This window comes from Schistocerca cancellata, chromosome 1, assembly GCF_023864275.1.
Source record: "Schistocerca cancellata isolate TAMUIC-IGC-003103 chromosome 1, iqSchCanc2.1, whole genome shotgun sequence".
In the NCBI taxonomy this organism is placed as follows: domain Eukaryota; kingdom Metazoa; phylum Arthropoda; class Insecta; order Orthoptera; family Acrididae; genus Schistocerca; species Schistocerca cancellata.
The window spans coordinates 79,209,897-79,237,772 of record NC_064626.1 but is presented as its reverse complement, the minus strand read 5'-3'; the positions used below and the strand labels follow the sequence as shown (position 1 = coordinate 79,237,772).

At 44.2% G+C, this 27,876-nt stretch overlaps 1 protein-coding gene across 1 annotated transcript in view; it reads left to right on the top strand.

Moving 5' to 3' along the window:
• Positions 1 to 24,199: 24,199 nt before the first annotated feature.
• Positions 24,200 to 27,876, top strand: part of LOC126165650 (gamma-butyrobetaine dioxygenase-like) — a 56,110-nt gene continuing 52,433 nt past the window's right edge. Inside the window, exon 1 of the mRNA XM_049920338.1 lies at positions 24,200 to 24,328. Within this exon, the coding sequence (XP_049776295.1) occupies positions 24,230 to 24,328 (99 nt within the window). The 5' untranslated portion in view covers positions 24,200 to 24,229. The remainder of the gene's footprint in view (positions 24,329 to 27,876) is intronic.

The following is a 27,876-nucleotide window of genomic DNA, read 5'->3' as shown; positions in this document are numbered from 1 at the left end:
GAGTGTGCGCTGATGTGAAGTTTTCTGGCAGATTAAAACTGTGTGCCGGACCGAGACTCGAACTCGGGATCTTTGCCTTCCGCGATAGAGCACTTGCCCGCGAAAGGCAAAGGTCCCGAGTTCGAGTCTCGGTCCGGCACACAGTTTTAATCTGCCAGGAAGTTTCAAAGTGAAATAACGTCCACTATATTGTATTTATTAATACTTTTATAAAAGACATGAAAAGAATAGGAACAGTAAAATTTAGACTTGGAAATAAATTTCCATGAATGGATTATAACGTATACACAATATCTTCGTATATAAAATTAAATAATTTCGTTGTTTTACAGTTGCTCAGGTGATATTCCCTGTAAAACCAAAGGAAGTTGTAGTATTCTCGGCAGCCTGCACACGTTATTAACACCACATCTTTTCAGTTACGTGGTTTTCTGTAGGAAAACAAACTTCGTTTGCGTTCATAAAAGATTCGCTCTTCATGTACGCGTAACACTCTGGACGTGAATTCTTTTTCCCTCTCAATGAGGAAGGAGTGTTTTGAAGCTGTTTGATTAAATTCTTTTTCTGATTATAAAAAAGGACATCGCAGAGCTCCACTAGCATTTGGGAGGGAATCACTGTTATACTGTACAATGGCAATCTTTCTTCACTTTGAAAAGTGAAGTTGCGGATTTGTTTCTCGTCCCACGAGCCGGCCGCTGTGGCAGAGCGGTTCTAGGCGCTTCAGTCCGGAACCGCGCTGCTGCTACGGTCGCAGGTTCGAATCCTGCCTCGGGCGTGAATGTGTGTGATGTCTTTAGGTTAAGTTAGGTTTAAGTAGTTCTAAGTCTAGGGGACTGATGAACTCAGATGTTAAGTCCCATAGTGCTTAGAGCCATTTGAACCATTTGAATCTTCGCACGATTCATTTAACAAGTGAAATTTGCCGTCCTGCGCGGAGAGCTTCATCACATCAGTCAGTTTTTTTTTTTTTTCGTTTAAGGCTGTTCTAAGTTTATGTGTGATGTCTGTTCTTTCGGACATGTTCGAAAGAACAGACACTACATATAAAGGGAGTCAGTGCGGATGCACTCCACGTTCGAGCTCTTATGGGTGTTTGCGAATTGCAGAGTGTAATAAGGATATCGGTCAAAGGGCACTACATTAGTAGAGTGTGGATAGGTTGAGAATTTGGGTCTTACGTGAGGCGTGCTGGGGTACTCCGTGCAGCTCCGATGACCACTGTCCGCGGATAGCTTAATGGTCAGAGAATCTGCCTAAGTAGGCGTTAGACCAGTATCCGAATCACAGTCCGGCACAAATTTTCAACTTTCCCCTTTGATTTAAACCTATGCCCACTAGGAACCAAAGTCTGTTCAGATGGTTCAAATGGCTCTGAGCACTATGGGACTTAACTTCTGAGGTCATCAGTCCCCTAGAACTTAGAACTACTTAAACCTTACTAACCTAAGGACATCAATCACAGCCATGCCCGAGGCAGAAATCGAACCTGCGACCGTAGCGGTCGCGCGGTTCCAGACTGTAGCGCCTAGAACCGCTCGGCCACCCATCCGGCGAACCAAATTCCTTTGTGTCTGTTATAAGTTTTCCAGATTTTGACGAAGTAATGACAACATTCCTATACTATGCCGTGTGCTCATCCACCGTATTTTTAATCGTCGGTCGGAAAGAGTCAGTACTCTCTTATACGTACACGTTGTTGTTGTTGTTGTGGTCTTCAGTCCTGAGACTGGTTTGATGCAGCTCTCCATGCTACTCTATCCTGTGCAAGCTTCTTCATCTCCCAGTACCTACTGCAACCTACAACTTTCTGAATCTGCTTAGTGTATTCATCTCTTGGTCTCCCCCTACGATTTTTACCCTCCACGCTGCTCCCCAATACTAAATTGGTGATCCCTTGATGTCTCAGAACATGTCCTACCAACCGATCCCATCTTCTGGTCAAGTTGTGCCACAAACTTCTCTTCTCCCCAATCCTATTCAATACCTCTTCATTAGTTATGTGATCTACCCATCTAATCTTCAGCACTCTTCTGTAGCACCACATTTCGAAAGCTTCTATTCTCTTCTTGTCCAAACTGTTTACCGTCCATGTTTCGCTTCCATACATGGCTACACTCCATACAAATACTTTCAGAAATGACTTCCTGACACTTAAATCTATACTCGATGTTAACAAATTTCTCTTCTTCAGAAACGCTTTCCTTGCCATTGCCAGTCTACATTTTATATCCTCTCTACTTCGACCATCATCAGTTATTTTGCTCCCCAAATAGCAGAACTCCTTTACTACTTTAAGTGTCTCATTTCCTAATCTAATACCCTCAACATCACCCGACTTAATTCGACTACATTCCATTATCCTCGTTTTGCTTTTGTTGATGTTCATCTTATATCCTCCCTTCAAGACACTATCTATTCCGTTCAACTGCTCTTCCAAGTCCTTTGCTGTCTCTGACAGAATTACACTGTCATCGGCGAACCTTAACGTTTTTATTTCTTCTCCATGGATTTTAATACCTACTCCGAATTTTTCTTTTGTTTCCTTTACTGCTTGCTCAATATACAGATTGAATAGCATCGGGGAGAGGCTACAACCCTGTCTTACTCCCTTCCCAACAACTGCTTCCCTTTCATGTCCCTCGACTCTTATAACTGCCATCTGGTTTCTGTACAAATTGTAAATAGCCTTTCGCTCCCTGTATTTTACCCCTGCCACCTTTAGAATTTGAAAGAGAGTATTCCAGTCAACATTGTCAAAATCTTCTCTAAGTCTACAAATGCTAGAAACGTAGGTTTGCCTTTCCTTAATCTTTCACTATTCATATAGCGCGTTTCCAGACTGAAGCGCCTAGAACCGCTCGGCCACGGCGGCCGGCTCTGATGGCATATCGCCAGTCTCATACATTCTACATGACTATTCATAAGTCTACAGCACGTAGGCGATCATAATTTTAGAGAAGGGGTTATAGAGTATTGCGCTGTATACGCGTGGTCACTTCGTTCATATGTCGCCGTATTTGCAGTAGCGCAAAGATTGAAAATTAAAAAAAAAAAAAGAAAATGTTTCCACACAGGAACTCGATCCCACGACCCTTGGATTACCCTTCTGAACTATTTCAGCTGCGACACCCGCTGCCTCGGAACTGCCCTATCATACATGTGCCATGCCTCGCCCGTCCCTCGACAAAAATGCTACTTTTTCTAAATGTTTCGCCATCTGGAGCTCTCACTTCCGTCACTTTCGTTTCTGGCCAGCTTATACCATAAATCTGGACGAAATCGGTGATGCCCACTAGGCGCGTCCCCTTGTAAGTGCTGTCAGTCTTAAATACTGGGCCGGCCGGAGTGGCCGTGCGGTTAAAGGCGCTGCAGTCTGGAACCGCAAGACCGCTACGGTCGCAGGTTCGAATCCTGCCTCGGGCATGGATGTTTGTGATGTCCTTAGGTTAGTTAGGTTTAACTAGTTCTAAGTTCTAGGGGACTAATGACCTCAGCAGTTGAGTCCCATAGTGCTCAGAGCCATTTGACCCATTTTTTAAATACTGGCTGAATATGATCTGGGTAATTTGCGCGTCATGGGTTACGCTGCCCAAGTTGTACACGCAGTTCCTAACAGTAACACCTGGCTTATTGCGTTACACCTTCAGTGTAAGATTATACATCTTAATAAGCATATTATAACAGCATTTCAAATTTTTCATTTCGGTCGATAATTATGTGAAATACTTAAAACCAAATTTTTGTTGCTCCTGAGAGCTATCAGAAATGCAACCTGCAACAGCGGATTTGATGTAGAACAGGAAATGTTTGGTGCTTGCATATCATGACATTTCTAGAGACCGAAACACCTCCTCTTTAAGAATCAACATGGATACCGAAGACGGTGATCGTTTGAAATCCAGCGTGCTTCGTCCACGAGACCGAAAAAGTAGATACTGGTGTCGAGGTTGATGCAGTGCTCCTTGACCTCCGAAAGGCGTTCGATGCAGTTTAAATCACTTACTGGATTAGGTAGGAAGTACCATTAGGTTTTCGCGGATGACGCATTACGAGAATAAAACTCTCCAACCCAGCAGCAGCAGCACAACTACAAGCTCTTACAACGACAACAGTAAGCCAAGCGTTACCATGACTGGAAGTGTCTGCATCTACAGCTACATGATGAATCAGCAATTCACAATTAAGTGCCTGGCAGAGGGCTCATTTAACCACCTTTAAGATACTTCTCTACCGTTCCACTCTTGAACAGCGCGCGGGAAAAACGAACAGCCTGCCGATGCGGCCGAGCGGTTCTAGGCGCTACAGTCTGGAACCGCGCGACCGCTACGATCGCAGGTTCGAACCCTGCCTATATGTCACCCTCAACGGCTACGCTACAAATCACTTTATTTATGAAAATACAAAGTACAATCACCAACAAATTTTACATATTCACAGGTACCTTTGCCTTTGATCCAAATAAATACAGTTTCATTACATGATAACTTACGTCTACCACGTGTATATAAAGTAAAGGGTGAGGGTGACATATAGGTCGATTTGCCAAAGTCTTTATTAGCATTTTCAGTAACATGATAGGTTCTGTATGCGATGACATCACGGTCGACAAAGCTTTCGAGGCCGGATACATTTGGCACACCTGAACCACCACGTACAATAGCGACGGTTAACCATCCGTTGCCATGTGTAAAGGAATCATTGATGTCAATGCTGAAGTTTAGTCTGCACCCACAGAAGACAGCTGGTCCATCGAGTAGGGAGTGTGCAGCAACAGATTTTATAGTATTCTTCTTCTTGTCTGCAGCAGATGTTGTCATTTCAACGTCTTCGATTGTTTTATAACGCCGGCTCGCGTCATCTTGGCAGCGCGCTAGCGGCAGACTTATGTCCTTGGGTTAGTTAGGTTTAAATAGTTCTAAGTTCTGGGGGACTGATGACCTCAGAAGTTAAGTCCCATAGTGCTCAGAGCCACTTGAACAATTTCAGCCAAAAACGAACACTTAAATGTTTCTGTGCGAGCTCTGATTTCTCTTATTTTATTGTGATAATCATTTCTCCCTACAATATACTTTCACACTCTGAGGAGAAAGTTGGTGACTGAAATTGTATGAGAAGGCCCTGCCGCAGCGGAAAACGGGTTTTGTTTTAGTGACTGCCACCTCAATTCGTGCATCATATGCGTGACACTCTCTCCTGTGTTTCGCGATAATACAAAACGAGCCGCCCTTCTTCGAACTTTTTCGATGGCAACCGTTAATCCTATCTGATGCGGATCCCACACCGCACTACAGTACTCCAGAAGAGGACAGGCAAGCGTAGTGTAAGCAGCCTCTTTAGGAGACCCGTTCCTTTTAAGTGTTCTGCCAATAAATGGCAGTCTTGATTTCCCCACAACATTATCTATGTGATCGTTCCAATTTAAGTTATTCGTAATTCTTCTCGGTTAATGATAACAGCCAAACAGTTGCAGAATAAAGATTTATTGAAATCCTTGACCACGGCTTCGGTATACCTAAGTATACCTTCATCAGAAGCAAAAATACACTAAAATCACGTTCTGCAGTGGCGATGCATAAAACAGTCGTGCCAAAGGCGTCGTCAGTATTTAAAATATCACCTCCATCTGTACAGCATGATTATAAAGAGATGGTCGACGCAAACACGGCATACTATCAGTTCAAAAATGGCTCTGAGCACTATGGGACTTGACTTCTGAGGTCAGCAGTCCCCTAGAACTTAGAACTACTTAAACCTAACTAACCTAAGGACATCACACACATCCATGCCCGAGGCAGGATTCGAACCTGCGACCGCAGCGGTCGCGCGGCTCCAAACTGTAGCGCCTAGAACCGCTCTGCCACTCATACTATCAGTACTTATCCTGTGTACTTCAATTATTCGTAATTGTAATCCCTAAGTATTTAGTTGAGTTTACAGCCTTTAGATTTGTATGATTTACTACGTAACTGAAATTTAGCGGATTCCTTTGAGTCTTCATGTTGATGACTTCACACTTTTCTTTATTTAAAGTCAATTGCCACTTTTTGCGCCGGCCGAAGTGGCCGTGCGGTTAAAGGCGCTGCAGTCGGGAACAGCAAGACCGCTACGGTCGCAGGTTCGAATCCTGCCTCGGGCATGGATGTTTGTGATGCCCTTAGGTTAGTTAGGTTTCACTAGTTCTAAGTTCTAGGGACTAATGACCTCAGCAGTTGAGTCCCATAGTGCTCAGAGCCATTTGAACCATTTGAACCACTTTTTGCACCATACAGATATCCTGTGTAAATCATTCTGCCATTGGTTTTGATAATTTGATGACTTTACAAGATGGTAAATGACAGCAAAATAAGAACACCTTTTGCTTGGTTACACCGAGGACAATTATTTGTAACTTCTACATTTGCAGAGATCACGTTTACACAGTATGTTCGAAAACAGAGTAGCGTAGTGTAGCACTATCCCCTACCGGCGAGAGCAGGATCGAGACGGCGAATCGCTGCACGCGTGGCGTGGTACGTACGTCATCTGGTGACGTCAAATGTTCAAAATCTGGCACCCGCTTTGGGGGTATTTAGCGACATTTGCGGTGGCATCTGTCTTGTATTACATTATTTGTCATAGCGTCATCTACATCACCTCGGAGATTTTTTAAACTTTAATAAAAATCATACTATATTGCTTCCTCCTACGTATATCTCGCGAAAAGATAATGAAAGGTAAAGTCAGAGAGACTGGAGAGCATAAGAAGCCTAACCAACAACCATTCTTCCCACGAACCATTCGTGGCTGCAGAAAGTACCCTCCAGCACAGTGTGTAAGGTAGCTGGCGGAGAATACACGTAGACGTAGAAGATGTATAGGGTTCTGCTAGAGGTAACATCAAAACATTGGCGGTTAATTGGCCTTAGGATCCATCTTCTAGTGTGGACGCCAGGTCGAATGTTGGTTGGCTCAGTAGCGAATTGCTGCGTCTAAAACGGGCGTGTTTTTAAAGTTTTCAGGACAGCCACAAGGCGCATTTAGCATGTTTTATTGATCGGTTTCACTTATTAATTTAACAAGAGCATCATCAGAAACTCTTTACGTTACAGTCTAAAGTACAGTAATTAGCTCTTAAATTAAAGAGCGAAATCGGTCAATAAAATATACTGAGTGCGACTTGTGGCTGTCCCGAAAAACTTTATCTCAGCAGGCGCTGTTTCCCCTGCAGGCAACGCCTACCCTCGCTAAGGGTGTGTATTTATTATGGAGTGGAATATGGACATAATATTATAGCTGACTGTGTATTATCGTGAACTGGAATGTTAGTGGGCCCCTATGAACTGCGGTTATAAAAACAAGCTGGATAGACTGGAAGCGTGGAGATAAATAACGCAGCTATTAGAAAGTGGCATGCACGCTGTGAAAAAGAAAATGGTGCCTTTATTGACATCTTTCAGCAGTGAACGACAAAGCGAAACAAACAGAACTGGGAGTGATTCTTTTCCGCTGCAGGTACAGCTCTCCTAAAACAGGTTTGGAAATTTTAGGGCCTCCACAGTTCACAAACGATTCGAAATCTGTAGCTTTTATTTGTAAAATTTTGTGAAATAGCCACATTCCAACTCATCTTCCTGATAAATTTTGTCCCTGCACAGTGCTCCTTACTTTTTAAAAGAGGGGTAGTCCAGTAACGTCGCGTCTTCTTCTTCGTTTCAAAAAAATGGTTCAAATGGCTCTGAGCACTATGGGACTCAACTGCTGTGGTCATAAGTCCCCTAGAACTTAGAACTACTTAAACCTAACTAACCTAAGGACATCACACACATCCATGCCCGAGGCAGGATTCGAACCTGCGACCGTAGCGGTCGTGCGGTTCCAGACTACAGCGCCTTTAACCGCTCGTCCACTCCGGCCGGCTCTTCCTCTTTTTCTGGTGATCAGAATCTTGCAATAAAATAAATGCCGCAGATGCGACGACTGCTAAGTCCTCCTCTTCCCTCATAATATCGGCAGGTGAAGTTGTAATTAAAACGCTGCTTTATAAGCATAACAACGTCGACAAGTTATCAGAGTCAACTGCGATTTCACATGGTCGAATCCCTTCGCCGTAAGCCCTCCCTTTTGTATGGTTGAGAATCGGAACGCCAATGCATTGGCGACCACCGTTCGGCCGAATCCAGTCTCTGTCATTCGTTGGCCTGATGTGCATGTGCCTTAACGGCCGCATGCGACTAATGAGCAAGGAGGGTCGCACGGATCTAAACGCACCTTCAGCGAAGGCGTGTGCACCACCTGTTTGTGACTCGTTTAAACATGCTCCTGTGCACTGCCGTACTTTATCAGTGTATCATATTATCTGAGGCGGAGATTAGGAAACAGCCCAGAATTTCGTTAAACTATCGTGGAAAGCCGCATCAAAACCACACTCAGCAGACCAACAGTCTTTAGTGCTCTACGAAGATTCGGTTGGGCTCTGACTTACACCCCCAGTGCTGCAGGCTGCGAACTATACGTGCAGGTGCTTCGATGAAAATGTTTACTCGGCGGAAACAACGACGTCTCTCAAGAAGTGAGTGAAATACAGGGCTATTACAAATGATTGAAGCGATTTCATAAATTCACTGTAGCTCCATTCATTGACATACGGTCACGACACACTACAGATACGTAGAAAAACTCATAAAGTTTTGTTCGGCTGAAGCCGCACTTCAGGTTTCTGCCGCCAGAGCGCTCGAGAGCGCAGTGAGACAAAATGGCGACAGGAGCCGAGAAAGCGTATGTCGTGCTTGAAATGCACTCACACCAGTCAGTCATAAGAGTGCAACGACACTTCAGGACGAAGTTCAACAAAGATCCACGAACTGCTAATTCCATTCGGCGATTGTATGCGCAGTTTAAAGCTTCTGGATGCCTTTGTAAGGGGAAATCAACGGGTCGGCCTGCAGTGAGCGAAGAAACTGTTGAACACGTGTATCTGGACATGCTGGAAAATTGGCTCATGCCACAACTGGAGACCGACAGCGCCGACTTCATCTTTCAACAGGATGGTGCTCCACCACACTTTCATCATGATGTTCCGCGTTTCTTAAACAGGAGATTGGAAAACCGATGCATCGGTCGTGGTGGAGATCATGATCAGCAATTCATGTCATGGCCTCCACGCTCTCCCGACTTAACCCCATGCGATTTCTTTCTGTGGGGTTATGTGAAAGATTCAGTGTTTAAACCTCCTCTACCAAGAAACGTGCCAGAACTGCGAGCTCGCATCAACGATGCTTTCGAACTCATTGATGGGGACATGCTGCTCCGAGTGTGGGAGGAACTTGATTATCGGCTTGATGTCTGCCGAATCACTAAAGGGGCACATATCGAACATTTGTGAATGCCTAAAAAAACTTTTTGAGTTTTTGTATGAGTGTGCAAAGCATTGTGAAAATATCTCAAATAATAAAGTTATTATAGAGCTGTGAAATCGCTTCAATCATTTGTAATAACCCTGTAGTATCACAGCAACATCTATATCGCGCGAAGCTTGTTGCAACCGCAATACTAAGGAGTTAAGATCTACGCAGACCCCCTTAGAAATCAAAGAAGTTTTGCATCACCTCGGTTCCGAGAGTTCCGGAAACTGTACAGAAAATTGGAATAGAGACCAACATAAACATCATTTCCGCCACTGTTACTGCTCATGAAAACCACACATTGCATGTTGTAACACCATACAGCGAGACCTTCAGAGGTGGCGGTCCAAATTGCTGTACACACCGGTATTTATAATACCCAGGAGTACGTTCTCTTTCATTGATGCATGCCTGTATTCGTCGTGGCATACTAACCACGAATTCATCAACGCACTGTTGGTCTAGATTGTCCCACTCCTCAACGGCGATTCGGCATAGATCCCTCAGTGTGGTTGGTGAGACACTTCGTCCATAAACAACCCTTTTCAATCCATCCCAGGCGTGTGCGATAGGGTTCATGTCTGGAGAACATGCTGACCGCTATAATCGAGCGATATCGTTATCCTGAAGAAAGTCATTCACAAGATGTGCACGATGGGGGCGCGAATTGTCGTCCATGAAGACGAATGTTTCGCCAATATGCTGCCGATGTGGTTGCACTATCGGCCGGAGGAAGGCATTCACGCATCGTACAGCCTTTACGGCGCCTTCCATGACCACCAGCGGCGTACCTCGGCCCCACATAATGCCACCCCAAAACATCATGTAACCTCCACCTTGCTGCACTCGCTGGACGGTGTCTAAGGCATTCAGCCTGACCGTGTGGCCTCCAAACACGTCTCGGACGATTGTCTGCTTGAAGACATATGCGACAAAATTCAAATGGCTCTGACAAGGGAACCTCCCCATCGCACCCCCCTCAGATTTAGTTATAAGTTGGCACAGTGGATAGGCCTTGAAAAACTGTACACAGATCAATCGAGAAAACAAGAAGAAGTTGTGTGCAACTACGAAAAAATAAGCAAAATATACGAACTGAGTAGTCCATGTGCAAGATAGACAATATCAAGGCTAATTTAAACTTAGAAGCGCCGTGGTCCCGTGGTTAGCGTGAACAGCTGCGAACCGAGAGGTCTTCCGTCCGGTGAAAAGTTTAATTTTTTTTTTCAGTTTATGTGACAAACTTCTTATGTTTTCAACACTTTTTTGGGAGTGATTATCACATCCACAAGAAAACCGAAATCGGATAAGGTAGAAGAATCATTTTACCCATTCGCCAAGTGTACAAGTTACGTGGGTCAGTAACATATTCCTGTCATGTGACGCACATGCCGTCACCAGTGTCGTATAGAATATATCAGACGCGTTTTGCTGTGGAGGAATAGGTTTACCTATGACCTTCCGATCAAATGTTTTCGGTTCCCATTGGAGAGGCACGTCCTTTCGTCTACTAATCGCACGGTTTTGCGATGCGGTCGCAGAAGACAGACACTAAACTTATTACAGTGAACAGAGACGTGAATGAACGAACGGACAGACCATAACTTTGCGAAAATAAAGAAAGCAAAATTTTCAGTCGGGGGAAGACTTGAACCAAGGACCTCTCGCTCCGCAGCTGCTCACGCTAACCACGGGACCACGGCACTCCTGAGGTCTGATAACCTTGATATTGTCTATCTTGCGCATGGACTACTCAGTTTGTATATTTTGCTTATTTTTTCATAGTTCCACATAACTTCTTCCTGTTTTCTCGATTGATCTGTGTTCAGTTTTTCAAGGCGTATCCAGTGTGCCAACTTATATCTAAATCTGAGGGGGGTGCGATGGGGAGGTTCCCTTGTGAGCACTATGGGACTTAACATCTATGGTCATCAGTCCCCTAGATCTTAGAACAACTTAAACCTAACTAAACCTAAGGACGGCACATAACACCCAGTCATCACGAGGCAGAGAAAATCCCTGACCCCGCCGGGAATCGAACCCGGGACCCCGTGCTCGGGAAGCGAGAACGCTACCGCGAGACCACGAGCTGCGGACCATATGCGACACTCATAGGTGAAGACAACGTGATGCCAATCCTGAGCAGTCCATTCCGCATGTTGTTGGGCCCATCTGTACCGCGCTGCATGGCGTCGTGGTTGCAAAGATGGACCTACCCATGGACGACAGGAGTGAATTTGCACATCATGCAGCCTTTTGCGCACAGTTTGAGCAGTAACACGATGTGCTGTGGCTGCACGAAAAGCATTATTCAACATGGTGGCGTTGCTCTCAGGGTTCCTCCGAGCCATAATCCGTAGGTAGCGGTCATCCACTGCGGAAGTAGCCCTTGGGGAGCCTGAGCGAGACATGTCATCCACAGTTCGTGTCTCTCTATATATCCTCCATGCCCGAACAACATCGCTTTGGTTCACTCCGAGATGCCTGGACACTTCCCTTGTTGAGAGCCCTTCCTAGCACAAAGTAACAATGCGAACGCGATCGAACCGCGGTATTGTGCCAAGCAAGATCGTAAGAGATGGAAAAGAGCCACCGTGGTTCAACAACCGAGTTAGAAAACTGCTGCGGAAGCAAAGGGAACTTCACAGCAAACATAAACATAGCCAAAGCCTTGCAGACAAACAAAAATTACGCGAAGCGAAATGTAGTGTGAAGAGAGCTATGCGAGAGGCGTTCAATGAATTCGAAAGTAAAGTTCTATGTACTGACTTGGCAGAAAATCCTAAGAAATTTTGGTCTTATGTCAAAGCGGTAGGTGGATCAAAACAAAATGTCCAGACACTCTGTGACCAAAATGGTACTGAAACAGAGGATGACAGACTAAAGGCCGAAATACTAAATGTCTTTTTCCAAAGTTGTTTCACAGAGGAAGATTGCACTGTAGTTCCTTCTCTAGATTGTCGCACAGATGACAAAATGGTAGATATCGAAATAGACGACAGAGGGATAGAGAAACAATTAAAATCGCTCAAAAGAGGAAAGGCTTCTGGACCTGATGGGATACCAGTTCAATTTTACACAGAGTACGCGAAGGAACTTGCCCCCCTTCTTGCAGCGGTGTACCGTAGGTCTCTAGAAGAGCGTAGCGTTCCAAAGGATTGGAAAAGGGCACAGGTCATCCCCGTTTTCAAGAAGGGACGTCGAACAGATGTGCAGAACTATAGACCTATATCTCTAACGTCGATCAGTTGTAGAAGTTTGGAACACGTATTGTGTTCGAGTATAATGACTTTTCTGGAGACTAGAAATCTACTCTGTAGGAATCAGCATGGGTTTCGAAAAAGACGGTCATGTGAAACCCAGCTCGCGCTATTCGTCCACGAGACTCAGAGGGCCATAGACACGGGTTCACAGGTAGATGCCGTGTTTCTTGACTTCCGCAAGGCGTTCGATACAGTTCCCCACAGTCGTTTAATGAACAAAGTAAGAGCATATGGACTATCAGATCAATTGTGTGATTGGATTGAGGAGTTCCTAGATAACAGGACGCAGCATGTTATTCTCAATGGAGAGAAGTCTTCCGAAGTAAGAGTAATTTCAGGTGTGCCGCAGGGGAGTGTCATAGGACCGTTGCTATTCACAATATACATAAATGACCTGGTGGATGACATCGGAAGTTCACTGAGGCTTTTTGCAGATGATGCTGTGGTGTATCGAGAGGTTGTAACAATGGAAAATTGTACTGAAATGCTGGAGGATCTGCAGCGAATTGACGCATGGTGCAGGGAATGGCAACTGAATCTCAATGTAGACAAGTGTAATGTGCTGCGAATACACAGAAAGATAGATCCTTTATCATTTAGCTACAAAATAGCAGGTCAGCAACTGAAAGCAGTTAATACCATAAATTATCTGGGAGTACGCATTAGGAGTGATTTAAAATGGAATGATCATATAATGTTGATTGTCGGTAAAGCAGATGCCAGACTGAGATTCATTGGAAGAATCCTAAGGAAATGCAATCCGAAAACAAAAGAAGTAGATTACAGTACGCTTGTTCGCCCACTGCTTGAATACTGCTCAGCAGTGTGGGATCCGTACCAGATAGGGTTGATACAAGACATAGAGAAGATCCAACGGAGAGCAGCGCGCTTCGTTACAGGATCATTTAGTAATCGCGAAAGCGTTACGGAGATGATAGATAAACTCCAGTGGAAGACTCTGCAGGAGAGACGCTCAGTAGCTCGGTACGGGCTTTTGTCAAAGTTTCGAGAACATACCTTCACCGAAGAGTCAAGCAGTATATTGCTCCCTCCTACGTATATCTCGCGAAGAGACCATGAGGATAAAATCAGAGAGATTAGAGCCCACACAGAGGCATACCGACAATCCTTCTTTCCACGAACAATACGAGACTGGAATAGAAGGGAGAACCGATAGAGGTACTGAAGGTACCCTCCGCCACACACCGTCAGGTGGCTTGCGGAGTATGGAGGTAGATGTAGATGTAGATTGACCGTCTAGGCATGGCTGAACTACAGACAACACGAGTCTTATAGCTCCTTCCTGGTGGAATGACTGGAACAGATCGGCTGTCGGAACCCCTCCGACTAATAAGCGCTGCTCAGGCATGGTTGCTTACATCTTTAGGCGGATTTAGTGACATCTCTGAACACTCGAGGGACTGCGTCTGTGGTACAACATCTACAGTGAACGTCTATCTGTAAAAGTTCTGTTAACCAGGGCGATGGAAAACATTTTTTGATGTTCATGTTCACTGAAGACTTTGAAATAATGCACATCGGATCACAAAAAGTTTTAATTCCAATTTTTTTGCCTCGGAGGGGGACATCCAACGATACCACACTCGACCCGCCACCCAAAACCCCTGCGTGGCTGCTTCGAAATATTCAATGGGAACCCCAGTTTTTTATTGCAAATTACGATTCTACGGGAAAATCTACACGCGTTTTGTTTGAAACATTTTCATCCTATCACCACAGATGGCTCTGTAATTGGAGGAATAGAAATGGGTACATGTCGTAACTGGTATGCGGTTCTTCTTGTTTCCAGCAGTTGTGGCGAACTCGATGTTCTCGATGGTTTCATACACTGTCTGTTTAGAACGGCGACGAATTCTCCTGTAAGGCATCGTGTCGGCGTTCAATGCAGTTGCCTGTGCAGCAGCAGCAGCGCGAATGAGCCTCTGCGCGGCTATCGCTCGCTTGTATAGTACATGCAGTAGCTTGGACTTAGAAAATTTTCACAGTGCCAGCGGAACGTTATCCCGCACGCGCACTCCGGGTTGTTCTAGGGTGTGCGCGTCCGCTGGCGTGCCGCCACTATTGCATAAGCCAGCCGCAGATGCGCGAGGTCGGCAAGGTCAGGCGATAACTCTATTAACAGAACAAAACTGTTGCCTTCTTGAGCCCCCCGGCTGACGCTACAGATCAGTTTGCATACAGATGAATTTATTTATGAAAATATAAAGTACAGTCACCAACAAACTTCACATACTCACATACTCCTTTACCTTTAACCCAAATAAATACAGACTCATTAACAGATATTTTTCTCTCATTACGGGAACACTTGGTTCAACATAGCTAACACTTGGTTCAAGAATCATAATAGAAGGTTGTATACCTGGAAGAATCCTGGAGATACTAAAAGGTATCAGATAGATTATATAATGGTAAGACAGAGATTTAGGAACCAGGTTTTAAATTGTAAGACATTTCCAGGGGCAGATGTGGACTCTGACCACAATCTCTTGGTTATGAACTGCAGATTGAAACTGAAGAAACTGCAAAAAGGTGGGAATTTAAGGAGATGGGACCTGGATAAACTGAAAGAACGAGAGGTTGTAGAGAGTTTCAGGGAGAGCATAAGGGAACAATTGACAGGAATGGGGGAAAGAAATACAGTAGAAGAAGAATGGGTAGCTCTGAGGGATGAAGTAGTGAAAGCAGCAGACGATCAAGTAGGTAAAAAGACGAGTGCTAATAGAAATCCTTGGGTAACAGAAGAAATATTGAATTTAATTGATGAAAGCAGAAAATATAAAAATGCACTAAATGAAGCAGGCAAAAAGGAATACAAACGTCTCAAAAATGAGATCGACAGGAAGTGCAAAATGGCTAAGCAGGGATGGCTAGAGGACAAATGTAAGGATGTAGAGGCTTGTCTCACTAGGGGTAAGATAGATACTGCCTACAGGAAAATTAAAGAGACCTTTGGAGAGAAGAGAACCACTTGTATGAATATCAAGAGCTCAGATGGAAACCCAGTTCTAAGCAAAGAAGGGAAGGCAGAAAGGTGGAAGGAGTATACAGAGGGTTTATACAAGGGCGATGTACTTGAGGACAATATTATGGAAATGGAAGAGGATGTAGATGAAGATGAAATGGGAGATACGATACTGCGTGAAGAGTTTGACAGAGCACTGAAAGACCTGAGTCGAAACAAGGCCCCCGGAGTAGACAACATTCCATTAGAACTACTGACGGCCTTGGGAGAGCCAGACCTGACAAAACTCTACCATCTGGTGAGCAACATGTATGAGACAGGTGAAATACCCTCAGACTTCAAGAAGAATATAATAATTCCAATCCCAAAGAAAGCAGGTGTTGACAGATGTGAAAATTACCGAACTATCAGTTTAATAAGTCACAGCTGCAAAATACTAACGCGAATTCTTTACAGACGAATGGAAAAACTGGTAGAAGCGGACCTCGGGGAAGATCAGTTTGGATTCCGTACAAATACTGGAACACGTGAGTCAATACTGACCTTACGACTTATCTTAGAAGAAAGATTAAGAAAAGGCAAACCTACGTTTCTAGCATTTGTAGACTTAGAGAAAGCTTTTGACAATGTTGATTGGAATACTCTCTTCCACATTCTAAAGGTGGCAAGGGTAAAATACAGGGAGCGAAAGGCTATTTACAATTTGTACAGAAACCAGATGGCAGTTATAAGAGTCGATGGGCATGAAAGGGAAGCAGTGGTTGGGAAAGGAGTGAGACAGGGTTGTAGCCTATCCCCGATGTTATTCAATCTGTATATTGAGCAAGCAGTAAAGGAAACAAAAGAAAAATTCGGAGTAGGTATTAAAATTCATGGAGAAGAAGTAAAAACTTTGAGGTTCGCCGATGACATTGTAATTCTGTCAGAGACAGCAAAGGACTTGGAAGAACAGTTGAATGGAATGGACAGTGTCTTGAAAGGAGGATATAAGATGAACATCAACAAAAGTAAAACAAGGATAATGGAATGTAGTCGAATTAAGTCGGGTGATGCTGAGGGAATTAGATTAGGAAATGAGACACTTAAAGTAGTAAAGGAGTTTTGCTATTTAGGGAGTAAAATAACTGATGATGGTCGAAGTAGAGAGGATATAAAATGTAGACTGGCAATGGCAAGGAAATCGTTTCTGAAGAAGAGAAATTTGTTAACATCGAGTATAGATTTAAGTGTCAGGAAGTCGTTTCTGAAAGTATTTGTATGGAGTGTGGCCATGTATGGAAGTGAAACATGGACGATAAATAGTTTGGACAAGAAGAGAATAGAAGCTTTCGAAATGTGGTGCTACAGAAGAATGCTGAAGATAAGGTGGGTAGATCACGTAACTAATGAGGAGGTATTGAATATGATTGGGGAGAAGAGAAGTTTGTGGCACAACTTGACTAGAAGAAGGGATCGGTTGGTAGGACATGTTTTGAGGCATCAAGGGATCACAAATTTAGCATTGGAGGGCAGCGTGGAGGGTAAAAATCGTAGAGGGAGACCAAGAGATGAATACACTAAGCAGATTCAGAAGGATGTAGGTTGCAGTAGGTACTGGGAGATGAAGAAGCTTGCACAGGATAGAGTAGCATGGAGAGCTGCATCAAACCAGTCTCAGAACTGAAGACCACAACAACAACAACAACAAACGAGTATACAAAGACAATGCAGAAAGAGACATATAAGCAGATTTACCAAAGTCCTTATTAGCAAGTCCTGCCATATGGTAGGTACGATAGGCAATAATGTCTCTTTCAACAAAACTTTCAAGTTCAGGAACACTAGGTACTCCTGTACCTCCACGTACGATAGCTACAGTGAGCCAACCATTACCATGATCGAAAGTATCGTTAATGTCGATACTAAAATTAAGTCTGCAACCACAGAAAACACAAGGTCCGTCGACAAGTGCAGTAGCAGCAACACTCTTAACTGGTATGCGGTTCTTCTTGTCTCCAGCTGTTGTGGCGAACTCGATGTTCTCGATGGTTTTATACACTGTCTGTTTAGAACTGTATCGTTTCTGTCACACTCTCTCCCAATTTCGCGATAATACAAAACGTGCTGCCTTTCTTTGAACTTTTTCGATGTACTCCGTCAGTCCTATCTGGTAAGGATCCCACACTGCGCAGCAGTATTCTAAAAGAGGACGGGAAAGCGTAGTGTAGGCAGTCTCCTTAGTAGGTCTGTTACATTTTCTAAGTGTCCTGCCAATAAAATGCAGTCTTTGGTTAGCCTTCCCCAGAACATTTTCTATATGTTTCTTCCAATTTAAGTTGTTCGTAATTGTAATACCTAGGTACGTAGTTGAATTTACGGCATTTAGATTAGACTGATTTATCGTGTAACCGAAGTTTAACGATTTCCTTTTAGCACTCATGTGGATGACCTCACACTTTTCGTTATTTAGGAACAACTGCCACTTTTCGCACCGTTCAGATGTCTTTTCTAAATCGTTTTGCAGGTTGTTTTGATCTTCTGATGACTTTATTAGTCGGTAAACGACAGCGTCATCTGCAAACAACCGGAGACGGCTGCTCAGATTGTCTCCCAAATCGTTTATATAGATAAGGAATAACAGAGGGCCTATAATACTACCTTGGGGAACCCCAGAAATCACTTCTGTTTTACTCGGTGACTTTCCGTCAATTACTACGAACTGTGACCTCTCTGACAGGAAATCACAAATCCAGTCAATATAACTGAAACGATATTCCATAAGCACGCAATTTCACTACAAGCCGCTTGTGTGGTACAGTGGCAAAAGCCTTCCGGAAATCCAGAAATACGGAATCGATCTGAAATCCCTTGCCAATAGCACTCAACACTTCATGTGAACAAAGAGCTAGTTGTGTTTCACAGGAACGATGTTTTCTAAACGCATGTTGACTGTGTGTCAATAGACCGTTTTCTTCGAAGTAATTCATAATGTTCGAACTCAATACATGTTCCACAATCCTGCTGCATATCGACGTTAACGATATGGGCCTGTAATTTAGTGGATTACTCCTACTACCTTTCTTGAATGTTTGTGTCACCTGTACAAATCTCCAGTCTTTGGGTACGGGTCTTTCGTCGAGCGAACGGTTGTATATGATTGTTAAGTATGGAGCTAATGCATCAGCATACTCCGAAAGGAACCTAATTGGTATACAGTCTGGACCAGAAGATTGCCAATCTTGGGAATTTTGCGTCTGTTTAAATTTGGCATGTTTGTTTCGTTGTATCTGCAACAGTGTTCTAACCCAGTGTGTACCAAGGAGGATCAGCTCCGTCGTTTGTTAATTTATTTGGTATAAATCTCTCAATTGCTGCCGATACTATTTCTCTGAATTTAAGCCGCATCTGATCTACACTTATATTATTAATTTGGAATGAGTGGAGATTGTCTCTCAGGAAGACGTCACGTGAATTTTTATCTGCTTTTTTAAATAGGTATATTTTTCGCTTATTTTTCGAGGATTTGGGGATTACAGTATTCAGTCTCGCTAGGACAACCCTGTGTTCACTAATCCCTGAATCGGTTCTGATGCTCGTTATTAACTCAGGATTATTTGTTGCTAAGAGGTCAAGTGTGTTTTCACAGCGGTTTACTATTCGCATGGGCTCATGAACTAACTGCTCGAATTAATTTTCAGAGAATGTGTTTAGCACAATTTCGGATGATATTTTATGCATACCACCGGAATTAAACATGTATCTTCACCAACATATCGAGGGTAAATTAAAGCCACCACCAACTATTATCGTATGAGTCAGGTACATGATTGAAATCAAACTCAAGTTTTCTTTGAACGTTTCAGGAACTGTATCATCTGAATTGGGAGGTCGGTAAAAGGATCCAATTATTATTTTATTCCGGTTGCCAACAATGACCTCTGCCCATACTAACTCACACAAAGTATCTACTTCAACTTCGCGACAATTTAAACTACTTCTAACAGGAACAAACACGCCACCGCCAACCGTGTTTAGCCTATCCTTTCGGAACACCGTTTCGTGTTTTCCTATCCCTGTTAATACATGCCGGTAAAACGAATATCACACTATACTAATATGGGACCGCCCTATGGAACGGACACGTAAAATTCAACTTTAAAAATAATTTTGTTTGTAACAGGAAACAAACAGACGTTTTCTTTCGACACTGGGCATCGCATAAAAGACGTGGTGAGCAGCATTTGCTTTGGCAGACTAGCTACACATAGCAAAGACGAAATTGCAAATGCATGCCGAAACATCAGAGAAAACGCGCCTCACAGCTCCTAGGAGAGATACACAATATCCTGAGGCCACCTAAAAACCTGTTGGTAACGTGACCACTTTTACAAGTAATTTATTAGGCGTGACCCAGTACATCACTTATTCTACAGTTCCTCTCATTTAATAACCAAAGAAACAAAAAGGAAACTTAGTTTTCACAAACTCTGTTGTCTACAGGAAGGCCTCTTCCAATTGGGGTGTTCCGCGTCTCCGTGGAGTACCACAGTTACTCCCGCCGACGATGAAATTACCCCTTTCTCTAACCCGTTGCGTAGTGGCGAAAAGGTATGCGATCGATTAGGACATTTTGGATGATGATCTTGATGAAGGTGACGAGGAGCTCCTCCATTACCATGAGACTCGTGGTACAGAAAGCTCACGTCGGTGTATTCTGCAAACGTGTGCTCAACCACGCAGCTCTAACTCTGAGACAGTTTAAACAAACTTGAAACAGGCCAGAGGGGTAGGACAGACGTCAAATGCCGTCAGCCGATTCGACGTAAGCACCCTCGATCATTACTACCCTGTTGCATACCTACCTAGCAAACATGTTTTCAAACGCCTGTAGCACGGAAACGGTACGTTTTCGGAGATGGGTTACAGTTCAAAATATTATCTACTCAGTCCCCTAGAAGTTTGTAACGGAAGTTTCCGAACACGCTATATATTGGACAATGGACAACGTTGCCCAGAAATAAATTAAAATAGCTCCAATACCCTAGATTCGACCAAGGTTTTCGGACAGTTTTCCTTGGTTATCAGGCGAATGCCAGAACTGTAAATCTCTTCCCTAAATGTTGCCACTTGCTATCTTTTCTGTCACACAGCTAGCCTGCTAGAATATTTGGTTGAAAAGGATAAAGTTCCACAATAGCTCGCTCGCTCTAGTCAGCATCGAATGGAAAAGTGCGTAAAATATTAATTTTTATTATTTATTCATTTATTTAATCTGATCTGATTAGTCTCTGTAAGTCCATCTTAAAGAGATGGGCCGGCCGAAGTGGTCGAGCGGTTCTAGGCGCTTCAGTCTGGAATCGCGCGACCGCTACGGTCGGAGGGTCGAATCCTGCCTCGGGCACGGATGTGTGTGATGTCCTTAGGTAAGTTAGGTTTAAGTAGTTCTAAGTTCTACGGGACTGATGACCTCAGCAGTTAAGTTCTATAGTGCTCAGAGCCATTTGAACCATTTTTTAAACAGATGGTTGCGAGACTTCGGCTCTTCAATATAATATGACAAATTAAAACACCTTCAGCTCTCTAAATTTCCAGTAGTTATTCTATTTGAGCAACCAGTTTCGGGGCTACATTGCGCCATCTTCAGGCCCATGACCAACGTGTAGGAAGAATCCCACTTCTGGCCAGCATTCAGTCAATGGTATCCATAGATTACTTCATAACACAGCAGTTCCTTCGATCAACACTTGCCAGCAGCTGAGAAACAGACGGGAAGAAATCCGATAAATTTTGGGTATACGATAAATCGCACTAATGTAAGGGCTGTCAATTCGACTAAATACCTAGGAATTACAAATTCGAGCAACTTAAATTGGAAAGACCACATAGATAATATTGTGGGGAAGGTGAAACAAAGACTGCGCTTTGTTGGCAGAACACTTAGATTACTTAGAAGATGCGACAAACCCACTAAAGAGACAGCCTACATTACACTTGTCCGTCCTCTGTTAGAATATTGCTGCGCAGTATGGGATCCTTACCAGGTAGGATTGACGGAAGACATCGAAAAACTGCAAAGAAGGGCAGCTCGTTACGTGTTATCGCGCAATAGGGGTGAGAGTGTCACTGTATGATACGCGAGTTGGGATGGCAGTCACAGAAACAAAGGCGGTTTTCTTGGCGGCGAGATCTATTTACAAAATTTCAATCACCAACTTTCTCTTCCGAATGCGTAAATATTTTGTTGACACCCACCTACGTAGGGAGAAATGACCATCATAATAAAATAAGAGAAATCAGAGCTCGAAGGAAAAGATTTAGGTGTTCCTTTTTCCCACGCGCCATTCGAGAGTGGAATGGTAGAGAAGTAGTATGAAAATGGTTCGATGAACCCTCTGCCAGGCACTTAAGTGTGCATTGCAGAGTAACCGTATAGGTGTAGATGTAGATGAAGAAGTGATGATCGAAGGGATCGCTGTATTACCAAGAAATCTGCGGGTATCAGTCACTGTATGCTGACCCCTACTTCGACTGGACCAGAGGTGGCATTCTTCCTACATGTCGATAAGGGGCGTGAAGATAGCGTGATGTAGTGCTAAACTGGTGCACAAGCAAAATAACTGGAAATTTAGACTGCCGAAGATGTTTTAGATTCGTCACTTTTTATTTTGCTCCGATTAGGGCCCATTAGCCCATCTCCTACACCAGACCAGGCTTTCACATGTACAGTATGTATTACATCATAGTTACCTCAGAAAATAAGAGTTTCAATATCACACCTAGTATTAAAATGACTTTAGTGTCTGATATAGCGGTGTGAGTAACTTACAGGGTGTTTCAAAAATGACCGGTATATTTGAAACGGCAATAAAAACTAAACGAGCAGCGATAGAAATGCACCGTTTGTTGCAATATGCTTGGGGCAACAGTACATTTTCAGGCAGACAAACTTTCGAAATTACAGTAGTTACAATTGTCAACAACAGATGGCGCTGCGGTCTGGGAAACTCTATAGTACGATATTTTCCACATATCCACCATGCGTAGCAATAATATGGGGTAGTCTCGGAATGAAATTACCCGAAACCTTTGACAACGTGTCTGGCGGAATGGCTTCACATGCAGATGAGATGTACTGCTTCAGCTGTTTAATTGTTTCTGGATTCTGGCGGTACACCTGGTCTTTCAAGTGTCCCCACAGAAAGAAGTCACAGGGATTCATGTCTGGCGAATAGGGAGGCCAATCCACGTCGCCTCCTGTATGTTTCGGATAGCCCAAAGCAATCACACGATCATCGAAATATTCATTCAGGAAATTAAAGACGTCGGCCGTGCGATGTGGCCGGGCACCATCTTGCATAAACCACGAGGTGTTCGCAGTGTCGTCTAAGGCAGTTTGTACCGCCACAAATTCACGAAGAATGTCCAGATAGCGTGATGCAGTAATCGTTTCGGATCTGAAAAATGGGCCAATGATTCCTTTGGAAGAAATGGCGGCCCAGACCAGTACTTTTTGAGGATGCAGGGACGATGGGACTGCAACATGGGGCTTTTCGGTTCCCCATATGCGCCAGTTGTGTTTATTGACGAAGCCGTCCAGGTAAAAATAAGCTTCGTCAGTAAACCAAATGCTGCCCACATGCATATCGCCGTCATCAATCCTGTGCACTATATCGTTATGTCTCTCGTGCAGCAATGGTAGCGGCGCTGAGGGGTTGCCGCGTTTGAATTTTGTACGGATAGAGGTGTAAACTCTGGCGCATGAGACGATACGTGGACGTTGGCGTCATTTGGACCGTAGCTGCAACACGGCGAACGGAAACCCGGGGCCGCTGTCGGATCACCTGCTGCACTAGCTGCGCGTTGCCCTCTGTGGTTGCCGTACGCGGTCGCCCTACCTTTCCAGCACGTTCATCCGTCACGTTCCCAGTCCGTTGTAATTTTTCAAACAGATCCTTTATTGTATCGCTTTTCGGTCCTTTGGTTACATTAAACCTCCGTTGAAAACTTGGTCTTGTTGCAACAACACTGTGTTCTAGGCGGTGGAATTCCAACACCAGAAAAATCCTCTGTTCTAAGGAATAAACCATGTTGTCCACAGCACACTTGCACGTTGTGAACAGCACACGCTTACAGCAGAAAGACGACGTACAGAATGGCGCACCCAGAGACTGCGTTGTCTTCTATATCTTTCACATGACTTGCAGCACCATCTGTTGTTGAACATTGTAACTACTGTAATTTCGAAAGTTTGTCCGTCTGAAAATGTACTGTTGTCCCAAGCATATTGCAACAAACGGTGTATTTCTATCGCTGCTCGTTTAGTTTTTATTGCCGTTTCAAATATACCGGTCATTTTTGAAACACCCTGTATATTGAGTATGAACTAACAATACTGGCGTTACTTGTACTGTTACAGCTGCAGCCACTGATAGTAACAATAATAATAATAATAATAATAATAATGATAATAGCAATAATGACAATAACTGTGACATTTAGTGATACTACCAACAATATTACGATACTGTATGTCACAGCGAACATTACTTTGAGTTCGGAGGCGGCCACTACTGTCCAGTGAGCAGTGTTTGTCCTCTCTGTGTTGCAGGGCAAAGAAAATGCTGCGTAACCTGGTGGCAAGTGCGTCTCGCTCTCTGGTGTCTGTGGGCAGGAAGAGCCGCTTGTTGTCCACTCAGACTGGTGCAGCAGCTCAGCAGGTACGGCCAACACTCCTACAACTCCAAGGCTTACCCTCTGTTCTACATGTACGGCAGTTAATCGCGCACTTGCTACTGATTGTTCAGCACATGGGGCATCTCGCCACGTTCCTTCGTAAAGGCCCTGCTGTAGGTGGTTTGCTGTTCCTAATACTTTTTTCTGTACGAGACTACTGCCTTCATCAGTATAAGTAGAGATGTAAATGTTCATTATTTCATAATGTCTGGAAGTTCTTCACCGATGGCTTTGAAATTTTGATACGACGTTGCTTTCGAATACGCGTGTGTTCTTGTACTGGGTGTTCGGAAATTCCCGTTACAAACTTCTAGGACTTGTACAGGGGTGTGATTACGTAATATTTAGTATAGGAACTTGTGTTCGGAAACGTACCGTTTCCGTTCTACGACGATTTCAATTCATATGTGTAGCTCATCCACTTCTGCTTGAGGAATTAGGCGTGACGCACTGAATTTATTAGGCAACAATTCGAAAAGAACCGTAACCAATCACCCATTTATCACTTAACCACATTTGTTTTAATAGTTAAACATTATGTGTTTACATTATTCCTGTTGTATAGCTAGAGAAGGCCGAAATGCACGCGTTAAACTCAAGAAGGCTGGCGTGAGGTCTGAAACAGGATACGGAATGAATGCTATAAAGAAAAGTACGTAGCTTCTGGAATACTTAACTTTAATCCACATTTGTAGAACATTGCTCTTGATGATACAATAATAGACTCGCAATATAAATGGAATACGGCGCCTTGCTAGGCCGTAGCAATCGTAGCTGAAGGCTATGCTAACTATCGTCTCGGCAAATGAGAGCGTAATTCTCAGTGAACCATGGCTAGCAACGTCGGCTGTACAACTGGGGCGAGTGCTAGTACGTCTCTTTAGACCTGCCTTGTGGTGGCGCTCGGTCTGCAATTACTGACAGTGGCGACACGCGGGTCCGTCGTATACTAGCGGACCGCGGCCGATTTAAAGCTACCACCTAGCAAGTGTGGTGTTCTGGCGGTGACACCACAATTCCAATACTAAAAACAACCCAGAACACTGTACAGACAGAACAGTTTTGATGCATTACGACAGCGGCTCGATGTCGCTACCACCAACGTTGTTACAGACATTGTACATTCGGAGCACGTCCTGGACACACACCTCATCCGACCTGAGGTCTCCACGATGTCCAGTGCAGCGGTCAGCACTCGCGTCAGCAGATCACCCTCTGTATCCGTAGGAGACTCGTAAATTAAACTTTGCTTACAATCTCGCAAGAAGTGGTTCATAGGAGTTAAATCCCGCGGTCACGGCGGCCACGCATTTGGACCACTTCGGTCTATATTCTTTCACCATATCGTCTGTTGAAGAGCGAGGTGGAGCAAATTCACGCTAAAGCCACGTCGTTTCCTGAAGGACTATCAATGGCACAGCTTCCAAGAAGGGGTGCAGTACGTCTCGTAGGAAGATCGAGGATGAAGGACCAGTTAGCCTGAGTGGAAGCAGATGTGGACGCGTTACACATCTGAACTGTTACCATTGACACGGGTTCCTATTCAAAATATTATGTACCCACTCCCCTCTGCAAGTCCCACAAGTTTGTAACAGGAATTTCCGAACACCCTGTATACCTGCTGAGCGTCTTCTCTTCAACGTAAATACAGGGTGATTCAAAAAGAATACCACAACTTTAAAAATGTGTATTTAATGAAAGAAACATAATATAAACTTCTGTTATACATCATTACAAAGAGTATTTAAAAAGGTTTTTTTTTTCACTCAAAAACAAGTTCAGAGATGTTCAATATGGCCCCCTCCAGACACTCGAGCAATATCAACCCGATACTCCAACTCGTTCCACACTCTCTGTAGCATATCAGGCGTAACAGTTTGGATAGCTGCTGTTATTTCTCGTTTCAAATCATCAATGGTGGCTGGGAGAGGTGGCCGAAACACCATATCCTTAACATACCCCCATAAGAAAAAATCGCAGGGGGTAAGATCAGGGCTTCTTGGAGGCCAGTGATGAAGTGCTCTGTCACAGGCTGCCTGGCGGCCGATCCATCGCCTCGGGTAGTTGACGTTCAGGTTTCATAACTAACCTTTTTCGTAGGACTCTCCATACAGTTGATTGTGGAATTTGCAGCTCTCTGCTAGCTCTGCGAGTCGATTTTCCTGGGCTGCGAACAAATGCTTGCTGGATGCGTGCTACATTTTCATCACTCGTTCTCGGCCGTCCAGAACTTTTCCCTTTGCACAAACACCCATTCTCTGTAAACTGTTCATACCAACGTTTAATACACCACCTATCAGGAGGTTTAACACCATACTTCGTTCGAAATGCACGCTGAACAACTGTTGTCGATTCACTTTTGCCGCACTCAATAACACAAAAAGCTTTCTGTTGAGCGGTCGCCATCTTAGCATCAACTGACGCCGACGCCTAGTCAACAGCGCCTCAAGAGAACAAATGTAAAACTAAATGAAACTTTATAGCTCCCTTAATTCGCCGACAGATAGTGCTTAGCTCTGCCTTTTGTCGTTGCAGAGATTTAAATTCCTAAAGTTGTGGTATTCTTTTTGAATCACCCTGTACATTTATAAAATACACACATCAAAAAAGTTTTGCATCACCCTGGTTCCCGGAACTCCTGATGATATTGTATTACAGACACAGTCCCTTTCACTGTTCAGAGATGTCAGTAAACCCGCCCAAAGATGTAAACAACCATGCATGTGCAGCGCCTATTAGACAGAGGGGACCCGACAGCCCATCAGTTCCAGTCATTCCTCCAGGAAGGACGTACACGGCTCGTGTCGTCTGTAGTTCAACCATGCCTAGACGGTCAATACCGCGGTTCGATCTCGTCCGCATTGCTACTGTGGTGTCACCGGCAGACACCACACTTGCTAGGTGGTAGCCTTTAAATCGGCCGCGGTCCGCGAGTATACGCCGGACCCGCGTGTCGCCACTGTCAGTGATTGCAGACCGAGCGCCGCCACACGGCAGGTCTAGTGAGACGTCCTAGCACTCGTCCCAGTTGTACAGCCGACTTTGCTAGCGATGCTACACTGACAACTACGCTCTCATTTGCCGAGACGATAGTTAGCATAGCCTTCAGCTACGTCATTTGCTACGACCTAGCAAGACGCCATTACCAGTTAATATTGAGATTGTAAAACCTGTACAGTCAAGAGCGATGTACACCAATTATGGATTAAAGTTAAGTATTCCAGCAGCAACGTACCTTATTGGCTATATTAATTACATTGTCATTTCCCAGACCTCACGCCAGCCTGCGTGAGATTAAAGGCGTGCATTTCGGCCTCCTCTAGCAACACGGTGTTGGCTCTTCTGCCAACACAATAGTTACTTTGTGCCAGGAAGGGCTCTCAACAATGGAAGTGTCCAGGCGTCTCGGAGTGAACCAAAGCCATGTTGTTCGGTCATGGAGGAGATACAGACAGACGGGAACGGTCCCTGACATGCTTCCCTCAGGCCGCCCAAGGGCTACTTTCGCAATGGATGACCGGTAGCTACGGAA